The sequence below is a fragment of the Emydura macquarii genome, unplaced genomic scaffold (genome assembly GCF_026122565.2).
Source record: "Emydura macquarii macquarii isolate MOO-44397 ecotype Brisbane River unplaced genomic scaffold, CSIRO-AGI_Emac_v2 contig_71, whole genome shotgun sequence".
Classification (NCBI taxonomy): domain Eukaryota; kingdom Metazoa; phylum Chordata; order Testudines; family Chelidae; genus Emydura; species Emydura macquarii.
The window spans coordinates 4964090-4991811 of record NW_027130208.1 but is presented as its reverse complement, the minus strand read 5'-3'; the positions used below and the strand labels follow the sequence as shown (position 1 = coordinate 4991811).

The 27722-nt window shown below is 41.3% G+C and overlaps 1 protein-coding gene across 2 annotated transcripts in view; it reads left to right on the top strand.

Annotated features, from left to right (window-relative positions):
• PRICKLE2 (prickle planar cell polarity protein 2) overlaps window positions 1–27722 on the top strand; it is a 176198-nt gene that overhangs the window by 118088 nt on the left and 30388 nt on the right. For both annotated transcript variants that reach the window (XM_067541706.1, XM_067541714.1), the window contains 3 exons: window positions 6620–6803; window positions 24389–24502; window positions 26465–26602. In XM_067541706.1, coding sequence (XP_067397807.1) covers window positions 6620–6803; window positions 24389–24502; window positions 26465–26602 — 436 coding nt within the window. The remainder of the gene's footprint in view (window positions 1–6619; window positions 6804–24388; window positions 24503–26464; window positions 26603–27722) is intronic.

Sequence of the window (27722 nt, the reverse complement as noted above, 5' to 3'; positions counted from 1 at the left end):
AGCCTCACTTGCTCACCATCTTCTTAATGACGCTGAAGAAATGAAAGAAGCTACCATTGGAACTAGTAGTGGTTCAGTGACTATGGAGTACACTACCAGAAATGACAAATTGATGTATGATGCATTGAAAATAACTTTGGCCAGGAAATGAAGGTTTTAAACCAGGACAGGGAAGACTGGAAGGTTTTCAGCACGGCAGGAGCTACTAGGGTTGCTGCAATAACAGGCCAGGAAAGGGTATAAAATCCTCTAGCACTTAGCTGGGTAAAACAAAATTTGGCACAACTAGGTGATTCATTTTCACCAACAGTTTTCTCTGGGGAAGCTCGACATTTTCACCATCCAGGGAGAAGTTACGTTGGCAGGCTCAAGTTTTCGAGTTCTGAGAGGTTTTTCAAAGTAGCCTCTCCCTCCTTCTCCACATCCCACCTTCAAGGGGTCCCATTCATGAATCTCTTCTCTTCCCCAATATCATTTCAGTTGCAGTTGCTGTCCTGTGCTCATCCAATCTAGCGCCCCGGCAGGTTCTTGAGAGCAAGGATCCAGTCTCACTGTATGTTGTAAACACCATGGCCATTTACAAATCTCTTAATAACACCCTACTACTGATAATCACCTTCCACCTATATTAGCTTCCTAACCGTTCTGCTACTGTTATTAGAACACTGCCTCAAAAGGCTCCTGTGGATATGGAGACCTCACTGTGCTAATAAAAGATAACTGCTGTCACAAAGATCAGTCCAGTTACACTCATGTGAAGCCATTGAGAAACACAGATGGGCCCCAAACTGGGAACCTGGCTCCAAACCCCTGAGCTTGAGTCCAGATCCCAAGCTCAGTTGATTGGGGCCCAACTTTGCTATGAATTCTTCTGTTCTTGTTCTCATCAGCTCACTGTTACAGCAATATTGATGGGGCAGCAGAGCTGTATACACTGATTTATCAAGAGAGCTTGTACCTTGTTCTCTACAGGCTAGTCTGAGCTATTTTTGCAGTACGATAACGATGAATGCTGCTTATTTTGCGAGAGGCAAGTAGATCTCCTTTAATTTGAAGCCCACGGGCCAAATTTCAGCTATTTCATTGCAGCCAGTGGGGAGTGTGTTGATGTAACTCGGGGCAGAGTTTAGTCCCTTCTCTGTAGAGTGCAGCAGCAGTATTACCAGGAACACAACAGAAAGACAGATGTTGAAAATAAAATCCATCCATCCTGTAACTTCATCAAATGAATTGTTGACCCCGGGTAGAACAAATTTTTCAATCTGTTCAGGGAGGTTACATCTTTATACCATGTGAAGTCAATTCAACGAGGGCTTCTTTCCAACAAAATATGAAACCAGGAAATGTTATTTTCACCCTATATACCTCCCTCCTTCCTGGGCCTGCTTCAGGGCAAACAAGTGTGTCGTTTCTTATAGCACAGAAATACCAAGGCTGTTCTGTAGATCAAGCTTCAGTAGCAGAGCAGCCAGCATTCTGCTTCTTTCTTTCTTTATTCCCCTTTCATGAGCTACTGATATTTTTCAAGCCCTGTGATTTTTCCCAGTCTCATGTATCCATTGGTCCTACATCCGTTCATTAATTTGCTGCACTTCCAACTCACATGATTTTATTGCAAGTCTCACAATATTTGATATTTCTTAAAGCCCCACCTCCTGGAGTCAGGTGATTCCAGGAGAATCTCAGCTATCATTTGAAAAAAAAAGTTTCTAGTTCTCATGGTTGTACAGAAAAACTTGAAAAGGTGAAACTGAAAGGCTCAGAAACAGAAGGTAAATAAAAAGAATCCCAACATTTTTTTTAAACTGTCCTGATTTCTCAGCCAATCTCATAATTTTCAGAGCCTGACTCCTGAGTTTTGAACGCTTGAGGTTGGCCATGTTGAACTTGTCTCACAAAGGCATCTCTGAAATTAAAAAGGATGTTAAAATAGCTACTTACAAGTTTCTTGCATCATATTAATTACTATAGAGCAAGCATTTCCCTAATGCAACTTGGCAACCCCCCAGTGACATGAGTGGAGATTGTATGTGTGTATCCAAGGGCAAAATTTAGGTCCATACAGTTAAAAGACTGAAACCAAAAAGCATTGCTTTGGAATGAAAATGAGATTTCTAGAAAGACACTGAGTGTTCAGCTTAATTGTCTTCTCATTATCAAATGTGCATACTGTTTTCTCAGACAGCATATGTGGACAAGTTACGATCTTCCCAGAACTTTTAAAATAAAGGTCTTTGTTAATCAAAACATCAGTATTGTTAAGCCAGTGCTGCTATCTGGACAAAATGAAGTTAATGGGTTTATCTTATAATGAAATATGGGGCTATACCTGCGTTGTGTTACTCTTTATATGGTAATGTATTTGGCATGCTGGCTAAGAACTCGAACTTGTCCAGACTCTCATTCTTACCTCATATGTACAATTGGCTAAATACCATCTTTGCTACAGTCAATGTGTGTTCCAATTGCTTTCATTTGCAAGCAAATGGTATTTGCGATACTGTATACAGAGGTGAGCATTCACTGGACCTGTTTCTGATCAAATCCCAGAACTCACTCCTTTGATGTCAGTGGAATTACACCAGTGTGAAAGCAGGGTCAGAGTCAGGTCCCTTTTGCCTTTCAAATATAATACTGGCACTAATGTAGTCTTGTCATTTGCATCCTCTCTCTGCATAATTAAGTAGACCAATATGTTGGAGGTGTGTCTGCTTACTGCTCCTACCTTTGTTATGCCTTTATCTCCTCCATTTCATCTCACGGAGGTGAAGTTTGAATTGTACACATTTCTATCTGATTTGTACCAAGGGGGATTATTTTTTAATTGAATTGGGCTAGAAGAGCATAAAATAAAGATGTCTACCATATGTAGAGAACCAATGGGAATTACAGATTAGTTAAAAAAAAAAAAAAAAAGTACCCACAGGATAGTGCACATAGCCTTTGTGAAAAATCAGGTCCCAACATTAATAAAGTAAGGTTATTAAAACATTATTTTCTCACCTTTTGATTACATGGTAACACAGAAAATTCTAACCATTCTGCTGTACAAGACCAAGGACATTATAGTCAAAATTATAGGGCTGTAGCCCCGTCTGACTGATCATCGTGTGCTGGTGAGTCAGAGAGTGGAAAATGAGAGAGGGGGGGCTGTTTTGGATGGCATTCTGAGGAGTAATGAGAGGAAAGGTAGAAAATTAAACTTCCTAATAGCGAGATCTTTCCAGCTGTAAAATCTTCCCAGAGAAGTGACAGAAGTCCCACCCTTTGAAACATTCAAAACTGAAATGGACACAGCCTTAGAAAGCTCAGTGATCAGAACAACCCCACTTGGCTGGGGAGATGGACCAGATAAATGATTTCATCTTTGGCTCTCCAACTCCTCTGATTATATGAACCATTCTTTATATAGGCAGACTTTTTGCTTGCTAGGATATTGCAAGGACGCACAGTAACTGGGAGACAAAACATCCTTCCTTAATATATTATTTTTAACAACAGACTATAGTGTGAAACTAACAGCCTTCCTGGGGAAGGGACACATTCAACCAGTATAGTTGCACCAAGGATGAACTGAGTCTTTTCTGTAACAGTGAAAGTGTGCAGCCCTGATCCCTTAACTGGTGAAAGTGTACTTATATGGGAAGAGCAGCAGGGACCATCTTATTGTTCTGTTAGTACAGCATTTCAAAGCCCTAGTCCTGGACCATTGTGCTAAGTGCTCTAGGAATACACATATAATAATTGAAATTTGCAGGAAGCAAGACTATATATGAACAAGCTTCCTGGAATTTTTCTTCACAAGCCTAGTTGTATATAGATATGGTATCAATTACATGATGAGATCCGGGTAGGGTAAAGCCAGGATTCTGACCAATCATCTATCTTTTTCGTGCAGCGTCTCATTGTTAGACACTTCTTCATTTAAAAATCATCGTAAATGCCTGGTTTACCTCATTTAATAAAAACTGAAAACTTTAGTCACTTTCTCGGCAGTTAAGTACCATTGAATATTGGTTTTTGGGGATGGGACTAGATGACCTTCTGAGGTCCCTCCCAACCCTAATCTTCTATGCTTCTATGATTGTGTCCCTGTCACTGGAGGGGAGAGGGAGGGGCATCAATTGTTTTTTAATGTTACAATATTTCTACTTTCAAAAATCTTCCTATCCGTACCATGTCACGATTACACAATCATATACCTTTTATATAAGATAGCCCTGTCTATTACAATGTTCTGGTTTCAGTGTGAGCTACTCCAATTTGTCCTAAGTGGGTGTGATCAGAAGCTCATAATGAAACTAGCAGCCCAGAAGTATAGCAGTCTAGAAATTCATACGAGGACATGTTCCAACTCCCACTGAAGTATATGGGAGCCTTTCCATTGATTTCAGTAGGATCAGGCCCCTGGTGAAAGGAGCCCATGACACACACAAACCAGAAGAAAATAAAGCATTAAAAGCAACGTTGGAGCCTACCCCTAGTAGTAACCAATTTGCTGAACAGTGACAATGTTTGTGACGTGAGCAGTATGGGGAGAGATCATAAAACCCACTTCCGTCGTATTTTCCATTGCTCCTACTTTAATATCTGCTGATTATAATGGAGGCTCTTTTCTTTTGACTGCTCTTCTGCGGAGTGACACATCCAGGAATTCAGTCAATGAGAAATCTGCTATATGTTCTGGTTCTCTTCTCTGTGTTCACTGTTGTCTTCATTTTGCCGCTGGATGTTGGAGTTTATTTTGTTAGTTCCCCAAGCTTCAAATATTGTGCTGCTGGCAGGCTGGAAGTATGTGATTGCTATTCTGAGAATTAAATTTCGTAAAACAGAACTAAACCTCATTAGAATACATATCAAATCTGAAATGCTGAGTGCTAGCCTCCAAATACATTATTTATTCCTAACATATTGTTGCATGTTGAGCTGTTTCTGATCATATAATAAAATGAGATGGTAACAGTTGTGAAACCAACTGCTTTGCTTTTCCACAGTAGCTGATTAATTAAAGTGTTCACATGAAATTGTGCCTTGATTATTTTTTAAGGTAACAGCTACAGGCTGTACTAAGCCCTTTTGATGGACTGGATGGAAGCCAGACACTCTGTGCATTTGGTCTGTGTGTATTTTAGATCTGATGAAAAGTAGGAAATGGGAAAATCTGGCAAATCTCCCTGGCTTGACTTAACAGAGCCTCTTGACTTTTGCTAGAGTGCATTTTTTGTGTTGTGGAAGGCCTAAGTGGAAATTTAGACTCAAAACTGGATCAAGGTGCTAATATTCTTAGCTCACTTGGACGCAATTACTAAAATGAAATAAGGAAGTTTGGGAGAAAAAGCCCACGCAGTTTACCTGTTGCTGCTTTTTGATTTTCCCTGGCTGTAAATTATAGCAAAAGAAACCAGCAAACTGTAAACTCATTCCTTCCCTTGTTTTCTGTATTGCTTCATCGTTTTCTGAGTTAACAGCAGGCTTGAATCTGCACTCTGCTTCAGTAGCGTGAAGCATAGCTGAAGTCAATGGTGCAAGTAAGCACAGAGTCTTGCACATTAAATTACAGGAAAGCATTTTATCTTCATTTATAGACCATAACAACCCAATTTATCTGAACTCTGCTCCCTCTTCTCTGAATTTTAGTCCCCCAGTGTGAATCATACCCAGCAACCTCCTTGATACACAGTCTCCCATCACTCCACTCACTGAATCTGCTTAATGTCCTTGAAACCATTCAGGTAATTGGGATTATACTATCTACCGTCTTGGCCTTTCCCTCGTGCTTCCTCGTGCTCTCATTCAAGACCATGGAAAAACTCTCCTTGACTTTAATCGTGCAAGATCAGGCTTAAAGAGCTTTTTTTAAAAAAAAAAAGATACTTGCAGTAAATTAAATTAGTGCATTCCTGAATGGCAACTTTTAGGTTATGTTACTAGTTATTTATATTGCAGTAGCACCTGGAAGCCTCAGTCAGGGATTGGAGCCCCGTTGTGCTAGGTGCTGTACAAATGCATATAACAAAAAGATGGTCCTTGCCCTAAAGACCTTACAATCTGAGTAATTGAAAGAGAGTCTATTGAATGTGATTGTTTCATAGCGTCCTTTCATTTCACATACTTAGATTATAATACATTTTATGCAACTTTATAAGCACATGTAAGCTATTAGAATGGAAAAGGAACTTTTTCATTCACATCTTTCCATTTAAGTTTGCATTTTACATATTAAATAGTAAAAGCCAGGTCCTCAGCTGGTGTCATTCTGAAGTCACCACAGATTTAAACTAGCTGAGAATTGGCTCTGCACATAGTTATTAGCCCTGTGGAAGTTCATTTCTTAACATAAAGGGTAAACAATTCTGTCTCCAAGTATCTTTAACCATAATCTGACACAATCCTTGACTCTCTAATATTGTCTTAGCAAGTCTGGACTTTTTTTTCTCTGAAAGATATAAATACTGAATTAGAAAACTGCTCTGGATGAATTGGGTTATTGCCACGGGCACACTGCCAATGTGTGTGTGTTTATAGTTTGGTATCTGAGCTCTGGTGATTGGCAGAGATCACTAAGATTTGTTTCTTTTTCAAAATGAAACTGAGTAAATTATTTCTCCACAATTTGCAGGAAGATCTGCCTTCACTGTAAGTGCCCACAGGAAGAGCACTTTGTAACAGTTATGCCTCTGGAGATGGAGAAGACCGTGACCAAGCTCATGTTTGACTTTCAGAGGAATTCCACTTCTGATGATGACTCAGGCTGTGCCTTGGAAGAGTATGCCTGGGTGCCTCCAGGGCTGAAACCAGAACAGGTAAACTTTTGGTTTAAAATGTACTTTTAAACTCTCCTCTAGAAAATGTTTAGCCTGATTTTCAGTGGTTTAGAGTAGGATATGTTTACTTGCAGTATGCTGTTCAGCCACTAGATGTCTCTGTGTGCTGTATAAAGTTCCATGTACAGTGTGGCCAGGGTGAACAAGTGAGACAAAGCTAGGACTTGAGTTGTGTGGAAACCCTTTTTTTGTGATTGTAGCTGTTTCCTCTAACGCCGCCTCATTCAGAAAAACTGAGTGTTTATATCATGATACATAAGGACACAAAATAATTGTGTGACTTCCTGCACTAAGACCAATGGATCATATGAGTACCCAGCACTTCTATAAATCTGAACAAATGCTCATACTTTCCCCATATGGGTTTAGTTTCTCAGGCAAACTGTCTATAACTCACTGAATAAAGTCATTCAAATGACTAAAACAAAGGTTGCATATTTCTATATAGGAAAGGAAATTAATAGGCTGGATTTATCCCATTATGTTGTCTATGTAAAATGTGTATTTATTTTGAATACTTGCCGTTTACTTGATTTATTTAGCCTTTATTCTGATCTTTTACATTTTAGACACAGCTTAATTTCCAGAGGAGATTGTGAAATGAGGTTAGCCTTGATAATTTTGAAATCCTCTCAGGAGGCTGGAATAGGGTGGGGAAGCCAATATTCTTCTTATATTATCTGTCTTTAAATGTTATGTTTTCCCTAGCTTTTCTTCAGAAAGTCTTAGGAATTTCCTGAAATATTTTGGCACCACCCACGGGTTGTAAATATTATCTGTCTAACTGAAGAATAGCCAGTTGCATTTTTCTTTCTGGTCTCTGTGAGCATTACAACAACGCTCAATCCCTGCTTTAAACTCCTTGGCACCTTACATTTAATCTATTGCCATCTAGCTGGGCTAGTTCAGAGACAGCATTGCTTTCGTTTAGCTTTCACAGGTTGAGAGATTTCCTTTGTGCCTTCCCAGAGATTCTTGAGGTCATACATTTAGAGTCAAGAGAACCCAGATTCCAATACTGTGGTGACACGTACTCCACAAGAACATAGAACATTTGACCTTCAGGTCAGCCCCTTGCTTGGATGCTTGTTTTATTTCCAAGATGCTTTGACTTCAGACACATCTCAGGAAATAATGCATGTGCATGGAGCACCCATTTAGGATCTTTAATTTAGAGAGAGTATGTCGGGGATGTTGAAAGTCTGAAGCACTGCCCAGGTTAATCCATTTTTAGGCTATTAGCTTCCAGCTGGTGCTTCTCTCAAAGGTCATTTTGCTCCTTGATATGAATATTAACTTTCTAGTTATGGTTCTCCATCCACCCTATTTGATCTTCAGACTAACAAATTTGCAATTCTAGATCTGGCTGTAATCATCATGGAAATGAAACAGACAGAAGTACTGTGAACGAACAAAGTCTTGTGCTGTGAACCTGACTTGCAGCTGCTGAGATGGATGCTTAAATACTTTCTGTTAACCTTAGCCACAAGCCATTTTGCAGTGGTGGAGGTCTAGTTTGGGTATTAGGAAAAGCTTTTTCACTAGAAGGGTGGTGAAGCACTGGAATGGGTTACCTAGGGAGGTGGTGGAACCTCCATCCTTAGAGGTTTTTAAGGTGTGGCTTGACAAAGCCCTGGCTGGGATGGTTTAGTTGGGATTGGTCCTGCTTTGAGCAGGGGGTTGGATTAGATGACCTCCTGACGTCCCTTCCAACCCTAATTTCTATGATTCTATGACCTATCCTATTTCCAATGAGTTTTTAAGGGCACAACATCATGATCTGACTGACCTATACTGCAAAAAAGTAGGCCAATACTAGACTTTGCAGGGTCCCTATGGAAAACAACAAGTGGGACCCTGTCTTGCTGCCACAGTTCTGTCTACACACACAATACCTGTCCCTTCCCCCATTCTGCAGCCTCTTATCCACTAGATTCTGACTCCCACTTTGGCCCCAGTCCATTTGTGATTTTCCAAACCATTGGGTGACTCCACCTAAATGGATCAGGAGGTGGAGTGAAGCACAACTTACGAAGAGACAAAACTGGGGTTGCTCAGTTAGGGAATTCAGTCTCTGCAGCAAATAGTTGGCATGGGAGTCGCACATAATTGCAGCCAGACGCATGGCTTTCTGGTTGATAAGTCAGGGTCTGCTCATGATGTGGAGCCCCTAAAGCATGATGTCTTATACAGCTGCATAGGCATAAGGTTGCCATTAAACTAGCTTTTGGACCACATTCTGATCTCGTCTGGATTCACCTTTGTGAACCTGGACTAAATCTACTGAAATATGGATTTGCAGGCAGTGAATATATCCATGGTTTTTGTTACTTTTCTATAGCATTTCATAGAATCATAGAAAATCAGGGTTGGAAGGGACCTCAGGAAGTCATCTAGTCCAACCTCCATTTCTCTGATGTGAACTAGTTTGCTGGTGGACGGACTTTATCTCCAGTTTTCAATTCTACTAAAATCTCTTTAAAAGGTCTGAGTAGAGAAGGAAATAATCCCCTGGAGGACTAAGGCTTTCTTGATATGTTTGGAAGACAGAGCTTCCATCTCAGTAGGACATAATAATTTACTAAGAACTTTTAAAGGCTATCAGAGGACAAGAGGGCAACATCCATCATTTGTGACCAGTTAGTCTTAAACTGCTTCTTCTGTCCAGATAGCCATAGATTGACTATTTCCTTTTTCTGTTTAGTTCCCCCAATAGATCTAAGGTCTACAAGAAAATTTCAGTAGGTGAAATTATGAATGAATACCCATGTATGACCAATCCACAAATCCCCTGGCCACAAATATGGTAGAAGTTTTTGACAGCTTTGATATGTTATTACAGAATTCTGATGTTACAAAAACAATTTATAATTAGATGTTTAAGAATATCTAAAGGAGAGTTGGTCCAGTCAGACAAAGAATGGGTTGGGTTCCTGTCCACTTGTTCAAATATGGTCAGCTGCAAAATGGTGTGTGATGACCTTGTAACACTCAGGTGGGTAACTTGACACACATTATTTGACAATAGAAATTTTGGATCAAGGATTTTATAAATAATGATATAGGAATTGTATTGACTAGCTGAATTAAAACCATATTAGTTAAACGATGGTGTATCAATGTATGAGACTACAAAGTCTTGTACAAAATGGCCATCATTTGGCCTCACCTGTGGAAAAAGATTGATCTTAGAAGACAGAAAAGCTCTTATGTCCTAATTTTAAAAGACGAACATTGGCATGGAAGAAATTGCTTCATGGACCTGACCCAAAGCTCATTTGATTTCAATAGATCAGCACCTCCATGAGCATCTGATTTATAAGATTATCTGAAAAAGTCATGTTCTCAAAAAGGAATTGATCTCTTAGGTGAAGGAAAACACAGATGTGCCTGAAGGAGTATATGGGATTGGTAGGGACGAGTCGTCGTATAGGGAAGGTGTGTAGCAGTCCAAGACCAATTTTGAGGAGTATTTGTTTGTTGCTCGTCCATAGTTCATTACTCATGTTTTGCATCTCTCTCTCTCTCTTAAAAATCCATAGAGACAATAAAAAAAATCTACCAAGTAAACTGGAATCACAGACCAGGGCGCTCTGTTGACTCAGGAAACCTAAAAGGCAGTGTCTGGAGCCAAAATCTCAGCTGGAGCTGGTGCTATGCTAGCTAACTCTTCACATGGCTACCTGTGGACACGTCAGATTAGTGGCATACTTTTAAAAAAGTAAACTTTTGCAATGTATTTTTTATTCTGTTGGACACTGTTTGTGTGTAGCTTGGAGTTCCTAGAGGCTGTGGTTTGTTAGCTAGGGGGATCCAAAAAGAGGTTTAACATCCCGAACTCAGTTTCCGAATAGGAGGCATTTTTCACGGTTTATAACTTTTTACAGGAGCATTTGTTCACTTCTCCAATGGCTTTCGAAATTCAAAGCATAATCAATGGTGTTTCCAATTTTTCAGAAATGTCATATAGAATGAGCCTCAGAGATGTTTAAAAGTACTGTCAGCGCCAAAAGCCTTAACGATTGCATCTGTACTGTGCCTCAATAATATGAGATAATGGGTTGTGAAGGGCATGTTCTCTAAATTGAACAAAAATAGTAGCTAATGAGCCTGTCTTTCAACTACCCAATGACCTCCAGTTTGTTTTCCTGTCATTCCCAGACTCACCCCCTTCATATTACAAAAGAATTTGAGCCCCTCCTGTTAACAGCACCCTTGTTCAGGACAAGTTTAAAGTTATAAAAGTATGGTCTAAGATCATATTAATAGTGCTAAAGGTCAGGAGAGCAATTTCTTCTACAGCATACACTGGAATCTTGGCCTTGTGAAATTTGCAAAATGGTGTGAAATGAGCAGCTGTCACAGAGAATCTATTCAATGGTTAATATTTTCAGTAGCTTCTGTTCTGTATCTTTTGCTAGATGGAGGCCTGGTTTATAATACCCTCAAGCTAAAGCAGTAGCTATTCTAGCCATTAAACTGTAGTGCAAAGATCAGCCAATGGTCTCCTACAGCTTTAATCAAATTCACAGACTTACACACTAAATTAAAGTTGTCAATTATTGCAGCTTTGCATGTGGGAGAAGGAAAATTTATATATTTAGCTGCATTCGGGTGATTCTCTGCCTTGCTTTGCTACCTGTGCATTGCTCAGGCAGTGCAAAAGGAGCAGATCACATTCGTAGTTGAAGATTACAGTGTTGGGGAGTCTGCAGCAGAAGAAGGGCCAGGATAGATGACTCCTCTGTCCCCCTTGCTACAGCCCCTGATGCAGTGAATGTGTTGGTAGCAGACAATAGAAGTGGTCAGGGCATGCTGTGTTCTCACAGATGTTCCCTTGGGGCTCTTTGCCAGCTGGCACAGGTTAGAGTAGCCTCAAGCTGCTATAAATTCATTGATTTATTTTACTTGGAATATGTTTAATTGTCTCTATAGATTCCACTTCTAACCTGCTGTGAGGGTAGGCCAGGAATCAGGGAACAGTAACCCTGTCCCTGGTGCCTGCCTTTTTCTGCTTCACTGAATGTAAGCATGATGAGAATCCGACCTGTTGTTTAGTGGGATCAATTTCGTCATCTTCAGCTGATGGAAATTGCTAGAGCAGCTTTGATTCTTGTGGAAGTTCACTTCCCTAATTTGTATTATCACAGAGTTAATCTGCTTGTTTGTATAAACTGTTACATCAACAACCAGATGCTGATAATTCTCAATTTATTTTTCTTTTCTTTAAACTTCATCTGAAATAGTTTCCATGTTTCTAAACTGGAAGCGTACATGTACTGGACGGCAGAGGTGAAAAAGCAGAGGAATATCAAGGACAGGGAAATTAAAATTGACAAATCCCACAGGGTGCAGTCTAAACTTTTTCTGGAGCTTTATTTCAGCAGGCAACATTCACTAACTTTACATGTTATACTCTGGCTCTAAGTGTTATATGCTACTGCATGTATTGTAAATACAAAAGAATTTTCAGCTGGCACACTCGGCTGGATTTCTAAACATGCCAACTACGGTACATGATTATCTCAATTTTGGAGGCTCCTAGAGTTACAGTTCAGTTGGTAGATCACAGCATAAAACAACTCAGAATCATTTTTACAAGTGATATTAAAGGGCCATTGTAAGGCTGTGCTTAGGTATTGTAAAATACTTTATGTCCCCTCCTCATCTCTCTCCCAAGCTTTTACAAAATCCTAACACTAGGCGAATCTTTCCGTGATTTCATTCTTTTTCTTTAATTCCAATGACGGCAGCTTACTTAAAGAACGTTTGAAAACCAAGCGTAGCAGAATTCTGCTAGAGCATGAGAAACTGAATGTGATCGGGACTAGAACAACGCTGAAACTGACTAATCTTACCTCCATCATCCGTGCCACGAGACGTGGAAGAAGTAAAACCAGTGAAAAGTTAAGGTGTCATTGGTAACAAAGGGACTTTTTTAACTTTAATATTTTTACTCTGTCCCTTTAAATGTGACTAGAAAGACAACAGGAACAATGCTACAATAGAATGAGTGAATCAGAAACCTGGCCGAATTCTGATGTGCCAATAAGAGCTCTGAGCAATCTCCGCTGAGCCAGCTCGTCAGCTAGCATAAATTGACATATTGAGGAGTCCCTATTTCCTCCTGTGCCACTGTCTCTGCAGCCCTGGTTAAATGTGGTGGGGGAGGAGTGGCCCCTGAGTTACAGTAGCTGAGGATCTGTCCCAGGATGTCTACACCCAGACAATTCAGATCTACCTGGGCTTTGCCATTAGACCTCCAGAATTTCAAAGCCCCGGTTGCGAAGGGCCCTGGAGGGTGCATACAGACTTATAGGATGATGAAGTTCTCATCCCACCGAGGGTTTTCATCTACGGTACACCTTACACAAGTACACCTGTCTTGTACCGGGAGGCTTAAAATCAAAGACAGATGATTTCCAGCGCCGGAGGCATGGGATTATATGCACACCTTGGTGTTCCTCAATTATAATATGGATTAATGTGGTTTTAAATACTAACAAACATACAAGGGTTCTTTTAATATGATTTCTTTCCTGCCAAAGAGATTTGTTCATTCTTCCTGCGTGATCGCCGCTGGGCTCCATGTGCTTGTCTGAGTGCTCGCGGTCGCACCCCGATCTTACGAGTTTTTATTTATTCTCTGCGTGTTTATTGTGAGATCCGTTCCCACACTCGTTATCCAGGTCCAGTTCAACCCACTGCGCACATCCCCCTGCCCCACACTTACACACGCTTTCTCCCTGAGCTGGAGCAACGGCTCAGCCCAGTGTGGACTCTTCAAGGAGGAAATGAAGTGAAGAGATTCCAGAGGAGCACACCAAAATTCAGTTTTCATGTATTAAAACAGAAAAAGCATTAGACTCACAAAACTTTTTGCCTTCCTAGGTTGGATTTAGTTATAGTGTCCACCCCTAGCCCGGAGCAGAAAAGCGGTGAGGGAAGGGATGGTCTTCTGGTTAAGCCATTGCATTTGGGGTGCAAGATCTGGGTGCAACACCAGACTCTGCTACAGATTCCCTGTGTGACCATAAACCAGTCACTTAATCTCTCTGCTCCTTAGATCACCATCGGTAAAAAGAGGATATAAATACCTCCTTTCTGTCTTGTCCAGGTAGCTGGTGAGCACTTCAGGGCAGGGTCTGTCTCTTACTAAGTGTAAGTACAGTGCCCAGCACATGACCTAGATCTCAGCTGAGGTACTTAGATGTTACTGTAGTATGCCTGCTGCTGAAGGTAAATGGCGGTATCTGACTAGCTGTATATTCTTGCTTGAACAGAACTGGCCATTAATTCCTATCTCCTTCCAACCTACAGAGTACATGTGGATTTAATACAAAGGTTGTTTGTTTGAATATATTGTATCATATAATATTCCTGGGGAAACATGCTGGGCCAAATTTTCAGAGAAATTTCAACCCTTCCTCTAATTTTGCTCATGCTGTAATTTTCCTTTATAGGAATTGTAGAATTCTGTTCCATGGACATGTATATAAGGGCATATGCAAAATTCTGCAAACATTTTTGTTTTTTGCATTTTTGTTTTTGGGTTTTTTTGGTGGAAAATTTAGCCCAGTCTGAATCATATAAATATAAACTCCAAGTATAGCAAGAAAACTGTGTTCATTTCTTTAGAGGTACGTCAGTTTTAAACACCCACTATTAAAGACCACAAATGATCTCATAAAAATGCCATTGAATAAGCTAGTCTTCAGGGAGAAGTCAGAGTGAGACTAGAACCTAGAGCCCTGAGTTTTAAGTGCTCTGCCAGCTGAGTTACAGAAGCAGCCCTGCTAGTTCAAGCCAGTGCCGACTTGTTTAGACTGTTTGCTGCATTCTTGCTACTTAAGCCAACGTTCGTATTCAAGCTCTCACACAGAGGGTCATGAGAGGAGGCCACAAGTGCATTTCACATACACACACGCACGTACCAGCAGAAACAGCCCCGCACCTCATTATGTAAACAGCTCTGCATGCCGACGTGATAAATTCACTTACAGTGAGGGATCGGTTTGGATGGATAAGAATTCTGATGTTCCCAGATGGGATTGTGGAATCAGGCGCGCTCTGCTGCATAAGCAAATCCTGCAGCAATGTTAGCTCTCTCATGAATCCCCTCGTGGTCCCTGATTAGTCACAGATAAAATGTGACTCATCATCCTGCTGTCACTGGTGGACTTCAATGCATCATGCTCCATGACTGACTGCTGACATATGTGGATTTCGCACAGAGCCATGGGCTTGATATAAAAGTGGGTCTCTCAGTAACTCCCGGTTGAACAATATGCTGCTGATCCACACACACTTACTTACCTAATGCTTTTAGTTTGCATAGGACTGGATCCTGCAAAGTTCTGAGTGTGCTGGCCCTGATCTAGTGAACTACTTGATCGCAGCTTGACTTTAAGCACAAGTAGTTCCTTTGAAGATCATCATCAGAAGCAACCTCTGCCCAGACCTGGACACACCAACTCAAAGCGGTACCAGACCCTGCCAAAACAAGAGATGCAAAACCTGCAGACAAATCTGTACTGCTATGATGATCAATACACCGGTAACATGCCTTTCAAGATCCACACTTCCTATACATGCCTATCACAACATGTAGTGTACCTCACCTGGTGTACTAAATGCCCCAACAACAGCTCTGTAGATAAAACTCGACATCACAACGCCCTTGAATGAGCTTACACAGAAAAATGATAAAAGACCAAAACACTACATCATCCATGAGAGAACACTTTTCACAAAACGATCACTCCATAACTGATCTCTCAGTCCTTGTCCTCAAAGGAAACCTTCACATGACCTTCAAAAGATGAGCCTGGGAGCTGTTTAAAACCCGTGTACAGTATTTATATCAACCAAACTCAGATGCTTAAGCTTCCTGCACCAATACTCTTGGAGTTTTGACAACATTGAAGCTGAGATGTTGGAAATATCAACTACGTAACACACTGCCCATGTGATCACGTCTCCTTTTGTTATGTTGTCCAGCCATTAGAATATTATTATTTTTCTCACAGCTAAACAAGTTCTTCTGTAACCCAAGGGATAGAGAGCTGTGGTTTTGGTCTTGAAGACTGATATTACAGTGATGAAGACCATGCAGTTATCTGGATAGAAAACAAATTGGGAGATGAGTATCACTGTTACGTTGTAAGAGCAATATATATTTTAAATATTAGAAAGTTATTTATGTTGTGGAATTGTATTTCAGGTGGTTGTAGCTACAATAATCCCAATGAAACTGAAGGAGAAGAATAGTCTGAACTTGAAAAGGACTTTGATTTTGGCAATTTGCGTAATCAGACCATAGAATGACATTTTAATGAGAAATAAGTAAATAAGAGGCTCTCACTGAAACGTGCTGTAGAAATGTGAGGGTGATTATTTTTTTAGAACAGCTGATGCAGTTTATATTTCTAAACATGCAATCACAAATTTTCAGATAGCATCCAGTGTGTGTCACGGGGAAAAAATAATGGTGGAGCGCCACTTTGTTACGACAACTCAAGGCAAAAGAGATTGCTGATGCTACTCACAATTCCTTGCACATGGAATGTCTTTTTCAAACAATAGCTTGAATCCCTACTGTGTGTGCAGCCTTATCCCTCTGCATACTTAGTCACTAGAAGAAAATAGATTCACCAAAGGAATCTCAAGTTATGACACAGTATTTAGAGCAGGGGTGTCAAACTCATTTGCTATGGCGGGCCAGATTTGAATTAAATGCACTTCAAGTGGGCCATACATACCATAAATCGAAATGCTAGGCACAACCATTTTTATGTAGTATTATATTTTATTTGCTAGATATCTGCAATATAAAAACTGCAGTAAATCCACTTCTACAACTACTGCTATTTTACAATGAAAAGAATCGATCAATGATTCAGAATTCTAGTACTGCGCGATGCCCCAAGACCACACTGTCCCTCTCCCGCCTTTTGGAGCGCTGTGTCTCGTGCACACAGTACGCCACACGCTGCCACCAGAGTACCCAGATCTCGTGACAGCGCGACGCCGCCAGACGGTACAACGCCGTGAGATGTCGCGTCAGAGCGCGCTGCCGCCAGGGGCCGGATCAAAAAGGTTGGTGGGCCGTATCTGGCCCGCAGGCCAGATGTTTGACACCCCTGATTTAGAGTTTGCAAGTTAAACTTCTAAACTGAGAAATTAAACTGAAAACACCCCCCAGAACTAATAAGACTGAAAAACATACATGCATTATTTTTCGTTTATTCAGTTGAATAGAGTTGGCTCAACTTTAAAGAATTTTTTCCTAGTTTCATTTTACAAAGGTTTTTTTTCTTCAAGGAACTGTTAATTTTCAAAATACTTATTAGCTTTTTTCTAGTAATGTCTTTTTTAAAATGCATATTGTTTGATCTGCTTTTTGTGGGTGGTGGCAGGAAGATGAAAGTCAAATACTTGGGGAAAAGAATGATCAGTATAAAGATCAATATCTTTCACTTTGTCTTGTTTTCTTCCGTTTGTTTTGTGAATTTCAAAGTGTGTGTGAGAGAGTGAGTGAGTGTGTGTGAGAGAGAGAGAGACACTTCCTTAAAAGCAAGACTAGACTTGTTTGAGCTATTCCCCTTGCCGTGCCAATATTCCTGAGTCCTACCCTATTCCATTACTGTCAGGTTACTGGTCAAGGTTGTAACTTGGGGTCTGTGACATGGGTTAACTTACATTAGGACTTGGCCTGAGATCTTTTAAATTCCTTCAAGGTCAATCTAATTCAAATCTGCCACAAGTGACAGAGGAAAGAGGAACACAAACTAATTCAGACATCTAACTTAGCCTCCTCAAGAGCCTATGAATTTTAACTGTTTGCTAAAATATCTATAGGCAACAGAGGCTGTAACAAAGAGAAATAACACAAAATTGAATTTCTATGTTGTGTATGGCAAAAGTACTGAATAATGTAATTAAAAATAGTTAATTAAAAAAAAACACATTATTTGGGTTACACTACGGCATGATGCTATGCTGTAATCAAATCTTACATACATTTTGGATCTCAGCTGGAAAGACTCCCATTGATTTCAGCGGGCTTTGGATCAGGTCCTTACATAGCATCTTCCATCTGTGTTTTACACAATGAATGTAAAAAATGCCACGACGCCCTGGGTGCAGACTAGTGGCATTATACCCATTTCACAGATATGCAGACTGACACTTGGAAAGAATACATTTTTCAGAAGTCTCTACTTATTTTGGGTGCCCATCTTGAATTCTTCTTCGTTATAGTAGAACCTCAGAGTTACAAACACTTCGGGAATGGATGTTGTTTGTAACTCTGAAACGTTTGTAACTCTGAACAAAACATTACGTTGTTCTTTCAAAAGTTTGTAACTGAACATCAACTTAATACAGCTTTGAAACTTTACTATGCTGAAGAAAAATGCTGCTTTTAATCATCTTAATTTATATAAAACAAGCACAGAAGCAGTTTCCTTTTCTTGTCAAATCTTTTTTTTTAAATGTTCCCTCTATTTCTTTTAGTAGTTTACATTTAACACTGTGCTGTATTTGCTTTTTTTTTTTTTTTTTTTTTTTTTTTTGGGGGGGGGGGGGGGGTTTGTCTCTGCTGCTGCCTAATTGCGTACATCCGGTTCCAAATGAGGTGTGTGGTCGACCGGTCAGTTTGTGACTCTGAAGTTCTATTATATTATTGTTATTTATTAGTATTACTGTAACACCCACAAGCCCTACTCTTGGACGAGGACCCTATTCTGCAAGGCTCTGTACACACACAGAACAAATAGACAGTCATTTAGGGCCTGCTTTTCAGAAGTGCTGAATACTCTTGGTTCTCATTGACATCACAGACTTGTCGGTGCTCTGCACAAGAGCTGTTTGGAAAATGGGTGGGGGAAGATACCGTTGATAAAGCAAAACTGACAAGGGTTAGGTTTTCTAATGAAAGGTTGAAGTTTTTAAACAGAAAGCAGGGGGTTTCCCTGAAAGTTTCTGTTTAATCAAAAATGCCATTTTCTTTCCAAAAAACAGGACTTTTTCAACTAGACTGCTGCGCTTCTGAAAATCAGGCTCTGGGTATCTCGGTTTGGACCACCAAATTAATGGGCATTGCTGAAACTCTTGACTTTAGAGGCCTTTCCATAAGTTCACTCTGTGGCAGAACCAAGAATAGAATGCTTGATTCCTTCCTCACAGTCCATGTAACCACTAAATTAGACCCTCTATCCAATCCTGACTTGATATATATAGAAGCCGTTAAGGGCACAGTAAATAGCTAAACAATAGACTAAACATAGCGAATTTGTGACAGCTTCTAAAGTGGGTTGACACCAAGGACTTGTCATAGTCCTTGGTATAAACTTTCATTTCCTGGCACATTTACTCCAAGCTGAAAATCCATTCATTTCCAAGCTATTATTTTTCCCCTACCACCGGGTGAACCTTTTGTACTGAGAGAGAATTGCTGTCAAATGTGAGATTCTCTTTTCACAAACCTGAATTTGTTTCAGATTCAGCGAGGCTGCACCCTGACTGAATTTCAGTGCAGTCTGTCAGGACCCAGCTAAGGAGACAGCAGTAGCAGAGCTGGGCAAATAATTGATATGTTGGTTCGGTGACCACACCAAAAAAAAAATCTGGGGAAAAATATTGCTTTAGGTCAACCCTACGTGACCGTTTAAAATTTTTTCTCACTGACCCGATAATAAAAACAAAACAAAAAATCTGTCCAGCCCAAAATGAAACCTTTCATTTAACCTGAAATGAAACATTTGTCTAATTTTCAGGTGTGTTTTTACTTTTATTTTTGAGTTAAATCTAGCTAAATTTCTTAACAAAGCATCATTTTGAAATGAAAAGTCAAAATGTTTGGACTATTTTGAATTTCCCCCCCTTTTTTTGCAGCCGAAACTATTCAGCAATTTCAGTGTGAATTTGCAAAGTTTCAATCAACTCTTAGCTGCATTCTTCAGCAAATTATGTGACATAAACAAAATATTGCCCAGCTCCACTCAATAATTCCTCAGATAAAGGGACTTCAGTCTCTCTGTGTGTTAAATACTATATGATCTGTGTAGGACAGATACAGACAATGTCTGTTCTACACAGCCATGAATGCTCAATGGCTCAGTGATTGTCCCAGTCCTAGGGAAAAGAATTCAGTGTCCAAGTCATGTAGCTAAGGGATGCATTGGGGGAAAGCAATCTTTCTCCCCCAGGCTGCAGAGCTGCTGCACAGTTTCTGCTGCAGTCTGCGATTTCTGCATCTGCAGTATGTCCCCCAGCACTGCAAGAAGGATGGGGCGGGGATAAGATTTGCATAGAAAGATCTCCAGTCCCCATGCAACTTCTCCTTGTGTATTGGGGCATGTACTTTAGGTGGGAAGAGTGCCAGTGTCCATTGCCTGCATGACCTCCTCCAAAACCCCCAGTGGAACCTCACGAACCAGGTTCACTGTCAGGGTGGCCCCCGCACCCTTAGAAACAAAGGGAGGTTTTTCCCTTTAATACCTATCTGGGACCTTCACTCACGGTGTCAGACACTTCTACAAATATACTGCCTAAAAAGCGGCTTCTAGCACATCAAGATTTGGGAAGCTGCATCTCTAATTCCTTGCTCCAGAAACCATAAACCAATTATATTTTTCCTTTAAAAAAGCCAGCAGACAAAAGGCATCCAAGGGGCTGGATTCTGGCTTTGTGTTTACACAGATACTCACCAAATCAGTAATTGTGAGTGTCCTGATTTCCCCCAAACCCAGGAAGCTGACGTTCCAGACACCCCCCTGGTATTCGAGGGCAGGCTTACTGGTCAGGATGTCCGTGTGTCTTGGTGTGGAACCCTCACCATGGCCCAGTCTTCCTATAGCCTCTACACACACTTTCCCCATTTCATCCATTCTTCCAGGCACCAGTCATGTATGGGAGATGAGCAGGAAGGACACAACACGGGTGCTGACCACGTTTAAAGACCCAGTCCTGCTCTACTGCCTCCTGAGAATTGAGTTAACTTGTTTTGTTTTTTAAATTAACCTTAATTGTTGTTCCCTTTCCCCCAACTTGTCTTCATGGCCCTAGCCCAAGAGCTCCTTGGGGCAGAGACTGTCCCTTCTTGAATATCTAGAAAGCAACCACTCTTTTTTTTCCATTGTTATCATGCACCCTTTTGGAGCCAGGATTTGGCCCGTTGGGCAAATATAAGCAAAAACACCAGCCAGGGGAAATATGACTGTGCAAAATCCCCCATGATTAATCATGTGGAAGTCCCAAGGCATTGCATCCTGGGGGTGGAGGGGTCAGTGCTCCTAGACAAACAGGCAGATGTCTTCATGAAGACAGTCCCTCTGCTGACTTTGTAGATTGCCTGGTACCACGTGGAGGGCCTGCCTGAGCTCATCTGAAGATGACAAAATGTTTCAGGTTCATTTCAGGCAATGCCACGCAGGTCTAGGCCTGCTATTTTTGTTTTATTTTGTTTTGTTTTCCAAATTAATTTGCCCATCCCTACAGAAATATTTTGCTAAATTTATGGGAGCTGGCTCCAGCGGGCCTCCGGAGATTAAAAGGAAAACTTTCCAGAGGAAGCACGAATGGCCCTCTGCACAGATCTTTCTGTCTGATGGCCAGGAAACAAACACCTACCTGATACTGGATTGCAGACCTGCATTAGATCCGTACCTCTTTTAGTGTATGGTGTGTGTCTTACAGCTCATTACTTCAGGGACCTGAACAACATTATGTAATTTGGCAGCTGGTCAAGAAGAAATTATTTCTGGACACCTTCAACTTCAAGGACACATTGTGCATAAGATCTTCATTTCCAATAATCTGAGCATAGGTGATACAGAGCAAAGGGGCTAAACTATCAGTGCAGACACTTGATTGGAAATTTTGTGAAGAGAAATCAGCATAGGTAATATTGAGGGTGGTGTAGCCCAGCATTTGGATGAAAGGTATGGCAGTCAGGGCTCCTGCTGGAATGTATAAATTACCAACTAGCAATGTGAGCATGGATAAATCACTTAACATCTGTACTCTTCAGTTGATCCTCTCTAAAGGGGGTTTATTTGCTACCTGGTATGGCGGTGTAAGGCTTAATTGATTGCTTGTAAAGCACTGTGATATCCTTGGATGAAGGATGCTCTATAAATGCAAAGTAAGTATTCTATTTAGTATTTGGTTTATTATTTTTAAATAAGTATATTTGGAAATTTCCGTTTCTTCTCCGGTTTCCACACTAAAAGGCTGGTTGTCTGTCTGTTGAGCTAGTTAAACTAATTCTGTGTCATCTGTTTGGATCATTGCATTGACCCGCTGGATTCTTGGGATCCAGCAGTCCTTACTGCATGTAAGACCCTGGTCATCAGCACAGCAAAAATACATATGGAACACATGTAAAAAACTCACCATCAGCATGGAACCAGTGATGGGAGAGTTGGAGAAGTAGGTTTGCTTCAGATCATAGTATCATAGAATATTAAGGTTGGAAGGGACGTCAGGAGGTCATCTATTCCAACCCCCTACTCAAAGCAGGACCAGCCCCAACTAAATCATCCCAGCCAGGGCTTTGTCAAACTGCACCTTAAAAACCTCTAAGGATGGAGATTCCACCACTTCCCTAGGTAACCCATTCCAGTGCTTCACCACCCTGCTAGTGAAAAAGTTTTTCTTAATATCCAACCTAGACCTCCCCTACTGCAACTTGAGACCTTTGCTCCTAGTTCTGTCATCTGCCACCACTGAGACCAGCCTAGCTCCATCCTCCCTGCCCCTCCCCCCTTCAGGTAGTTGAAGGCTGCTATCAAATCCTTCCTCACTCTTCTCTGCTGCAGACTAAACAAGCCTAGTTCCCTCAGCCTCTCCTCGTAAGTCATATACTTCAGCCCCTAATCATTTTCGTTGCCCTCCCCTGGACTGTCTCCAATTTGTCCATATCCACATCCAGATAAGAACCCCAAAATTCAGAGGTTGTGAGATTTACAGAAGCACCTAAGTGACTTGAAAGTCGTTTCAGATTAAGATAGTGTGTGAATTTAATGTACAATAGCTGTTCTGGAATAATTCCATGTGTGGACAAGCCCTCAGAGAAGCACAAACATCATTGGAAGTCAGTCCCTTAGGTAGTCCGACTTCCCACTTAATTTGCTATGGCTCCCCCATTTGCCCCTTTGTGCTTTGCTGCCCCGGTGTAGTGATTGGGGTCTGGGGTGTCCATAACCCCTTTGGGGCGAGAGGAAGGCAGGCAAACTAAAAGGTGAAAAATCTTCCTCATACCTCTCTTCCCCTCAAAATAGAAATTAGCCCCTGCTGGCAGGGCATTCCACATTCCCCACTCACCCTTTGGGAAAAGATCCCCAAGAGAAGAAGTAAGTTGGGCAGCAATCCCTGAAAGCACTGGTGGGATAGAGAGTTCGAGAGACTCTCTCCTTGGCTCCTCTTCTTTGAAAGAACTCATTAGCTGGAGCACAGCAGCCTTAGTTGTTGTTGCAATGGTGTGACACCGAGGGAGAGTTGATCTTTCAGGAAGGCAGATCACTTAGTACTTCCTAGGCCAAAGCCAACTTAAATTCCATGGAGAAACTAATCGGAAGCCTCTGTAGCTTCTGTGACATCTGAACGAAGCACGGATACAAAAGTATGCAAAAAAGCTTCTTGCTCTAAATTAGATGTCTAAGTTATCCTAATGTAGAGATGGACAGTGGTCGATTAATCCCCAAGGCACGAAGAGCCGTGCTGAGATGCGCATCCTTCTAACCAAGCACAGATTAAAGAGAGCCACCTGCCTTCTGCTATCAGCTGAGCGTTCAGCCACCACTCAGCCTCACCCCTGATCCTTTGCAATGTTGAGTGCTGGCTGGTGGGCGTGCTCCCTCGGCCATAGGGGGTCCATTTAATTTCTGTCAAGCCTTCTGTGTGCTCTTCTCAAGCCTTCAAACATCACCACTGCCTCAGCTGAATTGAGCCTCAGCCAGCAAGAGACAGACGGCGACACAAACACACACACACAAACGATCTCCTAGGAGGAGGGCACGTTGCACTCCACAATGCTGTACTTTAAATAATTGTTTTTAATTATATACTCGGAGACTAAAGAGAAAAAAACAGCCTTCCAACAGATTCTATCTGCTGCTTATTTTCACAAATTGTTATAGAAAAGACCTTGAGGGCTTCAGAGTAGGTGGAGGCTGAAGTACCCAGTAACACATTGGGTGCCAGGGAGTAGCACTCTTAGCCTCTGTTGCAAAGGCGGGTGCTAACACATTCTCCCAGCCCAGGGAAACATGCTAACAGTATGGACACTAACAGAGAAAACGGTAAAGAACAACCTCTGGGAGTTAGATTAGACATGGAACTCCTGCTATCTCCTCTTCTCTCTCTTTTTAAAAACAACTGAGTTGCTTTGTTTCCATATGTAAAAAGACTCAGCCGGTTTAACTTTAAGGCATTTTTTTTTCCATTTGCATCTTTAATTAATGATCACTTGCTCTCCAAGTGTTTTGTTCTGTCCGTTAAAGAGAATGTGTCATAGTCAATCAAGGAATTGTACTGCAGTCCCCTTTTTTAACGTTTAGGTTCACCAGTACTACAGCTGCTTCCCAGAAGACAAAGTGCCCTACGTGAACAGTCCCGGAGAGAAATTGCGCATTAAGCAGCTTTTGCACCAACTGCCACCGCATGACAATGAGGTGAGTGGTTTAAAAATAATTTAAACATGGCAACATATCATATTTGGCAGTGAGGGAATGCACCTTTTCGATTTAGCATTGCTGTCACGATGAGTTGATCCACTGAAATAATCTTGTGTATTTTACTGCAGCTTTCAGTTGGAGTTTTCTTGATTTCATTTTAGAGAGAATCAATAAACTTTTACATTTCCTATCATCTCTCTGGAATATTTTGCTATGAAAATGGTATGGCCGGGTGCCTTTCACTGTCACATATTGCTTTATGCTTCCTTATGCGAAACTCCTACAGAATTTAAAAGCCTAACTTTTTAAACCAGCCTATATCATTTGATAGCTGGTATCCAATTCTTTATTACGTTCTCTAGGATGGTTTTAAAAATGTGTAGAAGGGAGATCATTCTCTGCATATTCATAAATAAATTTCTATAGAACTTTAATTTCTTAAGATCTTTATTGGTTGCATCCCTATTAAGGTGATCGATACATTACTCATTTAGAATCTCTTGTTTTGCTTTTTAAAGGTCAAATTTTAGCTTTAATTTTAATTTTTAAAAATGATCTTCCTAAAATCATGCATGTGCAAAACAAAGAAAGCTTTCTACGCTCAAAGGCAAAAATTGTGTTACAATTTTATGAAGGTTCCAGTTAAATCAACTAGAACTAGATTTTAAAATAACTCCAGAAGTTCATCCAAAGTCCTGCTTTGTCTCATCTTTGGCTTCCAAAGGTCCCTAAACAGGAAATGATTTTGCGTTTGCATTGAACATCTAGAAGATGAGTTAAGATCTGGGTTTTTTGTAGAAGTTGAACCTCAATTCTGAGTTTCCAGTCAAGACCATTTACAGCAATTTAAGGTGTACTCCAATAATTTATTAAATCCTGGGGTGTTTATGTGAGACAGCAAAAAAGGGCCCCATCTTTTAAATTCTTTTCTTATGAGTGTGGATGTTGAAATCGCATATCTCATGAAGTTCCATTGCGTGAACAATGGTCCTCACATTGCTCCTCTGCAAAAGACACGTGCGAAACTTGTTTTATCTAGGTCATATTTTATGTGCCTGGCGAGATGCCATATAAATACAATGCAGTATTATCAGAATCAAGGAAAATTCTGAACACCCATGAGACAGATTCAAATTCTTTAAGGCCCAGAATCTGCCGTGCCTGACAGTTGAGGGAACCAGAACTGCATGTAAAAGAATAGTAATAAATCCGTCATTACATTACAAGTTAGGGGCCTGATCCTGGAATTTTTCTGCAAACAGGGAGGGAGTTAGCATCCTTTTCCCACTGAAACTCAGTTAATTCAATGACTAAACTCACATGAGTAAGGGATGTGGGATTGGCACTGTTACTGCACATGGCAGTAACATTTCTCCCCAAATGCCATAACCTGATTCCACTAGATCTAATTAGCTGCAGATCAGATCCATAAGCATGGAAATAATAGCTGAGCTTTGGGAACCTCTCGTTCTGTGAACTTCTGGTGAAATTACAACTTTGATTGTTTACATTCTACCCTCTTCTGCCTCCCCCTCTTTCTCCCCCGCCCCCGAAATGTGAAATCTCTAATAAATCTCTCTGAAGCTGGGTATAGTCTTCATCCAATAGCAAATAATTAGTACCCCATCATAAGCTTATGAAGAGTGGGTTTCACAGGCGAGCCATTACAGTCCTGCTCTAATATCTCTGACATGAAAAGCCTGAAGGAAGTAAATGACTAATCTACTAATGGATTATAAAGAGAACTCACGGGCTCAGCCTTTCCAATCTTGGGCTAAATCCTCAGGCCGCCTAATCAGTGTAACTCCATTTCCTCCGGATCACCCTGGCCGAGGCTTGGAGGAGCAGTTTTCACCTGGTTGTAAATCAAGCTGGCTTTGAAAATAATAGTCACAATAATAACAGGTACGTTCCTGCTTCTGTTAGTGGTAAAGCAAAGTATCTCTGCTTGCCTCTCAGGTCCGCTATTGTAATTCATTGGATGAGGAAGAGAAAAGGGAGCTCAAACTCTTCAGCAATCAAAGGAAAAGGGAGAATCTGGGGAGAGGCAATGTTCGACCTTTCCCAGTCACCATGACAGGCGCCATTTGTGAACAGGTAAGGACCAGACACAGGACACGTTGGTACTCTGCCTCTCTTTAACTCACACAGGATTTTATTCGTCATGGAAAGTGCAGATATACATTAGTGTGTGTTCTTTTAAATGAGAGCAATCCATTATTTTCCCTGTGTTGGGTACTGGGAAGGCGGATCCCTCTTCTGTGATTGCATAGCGGGAATGTACGCACTTACTCACACACATGCACTTCCCGTCTCTCTGCCTCTGAATTCCGTGTCTCCTTCCAGAAGGCTGAATTTAACCCTTAGGTAACTGGCCAGCTCCCAAGTGGGAACAGGCTGAGTGTTTTTAAGGATTTCCCAGCTCAGGTAGGAGGCAGTCATGTCAATTTCATGTACAACTCAGTCCGGGTAGCCGTCCCAACCCATCCCGCCTCCCTCACAGCTGGAAATACCCCTAATTCATCTCCAGCCTGTGCTCCCAACAGGAACCATCCTGCATCACCAGTTCTTGACCCCAAAACAGGGCTGAGGCAGTTGGGTTGAGCTCATAGCCGCAGTGTCAGGGAGGGAGCTGCCTGGAAATCAGCAGGGAAGCAGTCTTGTGGGGGCAGGAGAAGAGAGGTGAGGAATTAGCCCAGCGGGGTGGGGGAAGTTGGTGTGGGGGCATTTAGAGAGTGGGTAGTGGGTGCGATGACTGCTGGGGGCTGGAGGGAAGACGAATGGGGCCCTGTAAGAGCACTTCATGCTCAGTTCGGGAAGCTGTAAGGGAAAAGGCAGTAGTTTTACATCTGAAATCTTCAGAAGCATTTGCCTGTGGGATATGACTGGCCAGCCCGCAAAGACAGCACCACAGAGCTGGGCTTAGCAGAAGGTAGCTGGAGTCAAGACAGCTTTTGGACACAGTAGTTATTGTACCCGACTAGCGTCCCAAGAATCCTTTCTGTTTGTCCTCTGGAGAAACTGTGCAAGTGTGCTGCCTTTAACAGCCAGAGAGAGAGAGCTGTAGCCCATAGGCACCTTTCGTGCTATCCCGAACCGCAGCCTAGGATCAAAGAGATGGTGACACCAAAAAAGAAGTTTTATTTGATAGACCCAAACAACTGAGCTGTCAGTAAGCCAAGAAAAAACAAGCTCCTGCTTCATCGCCTTATGTAAA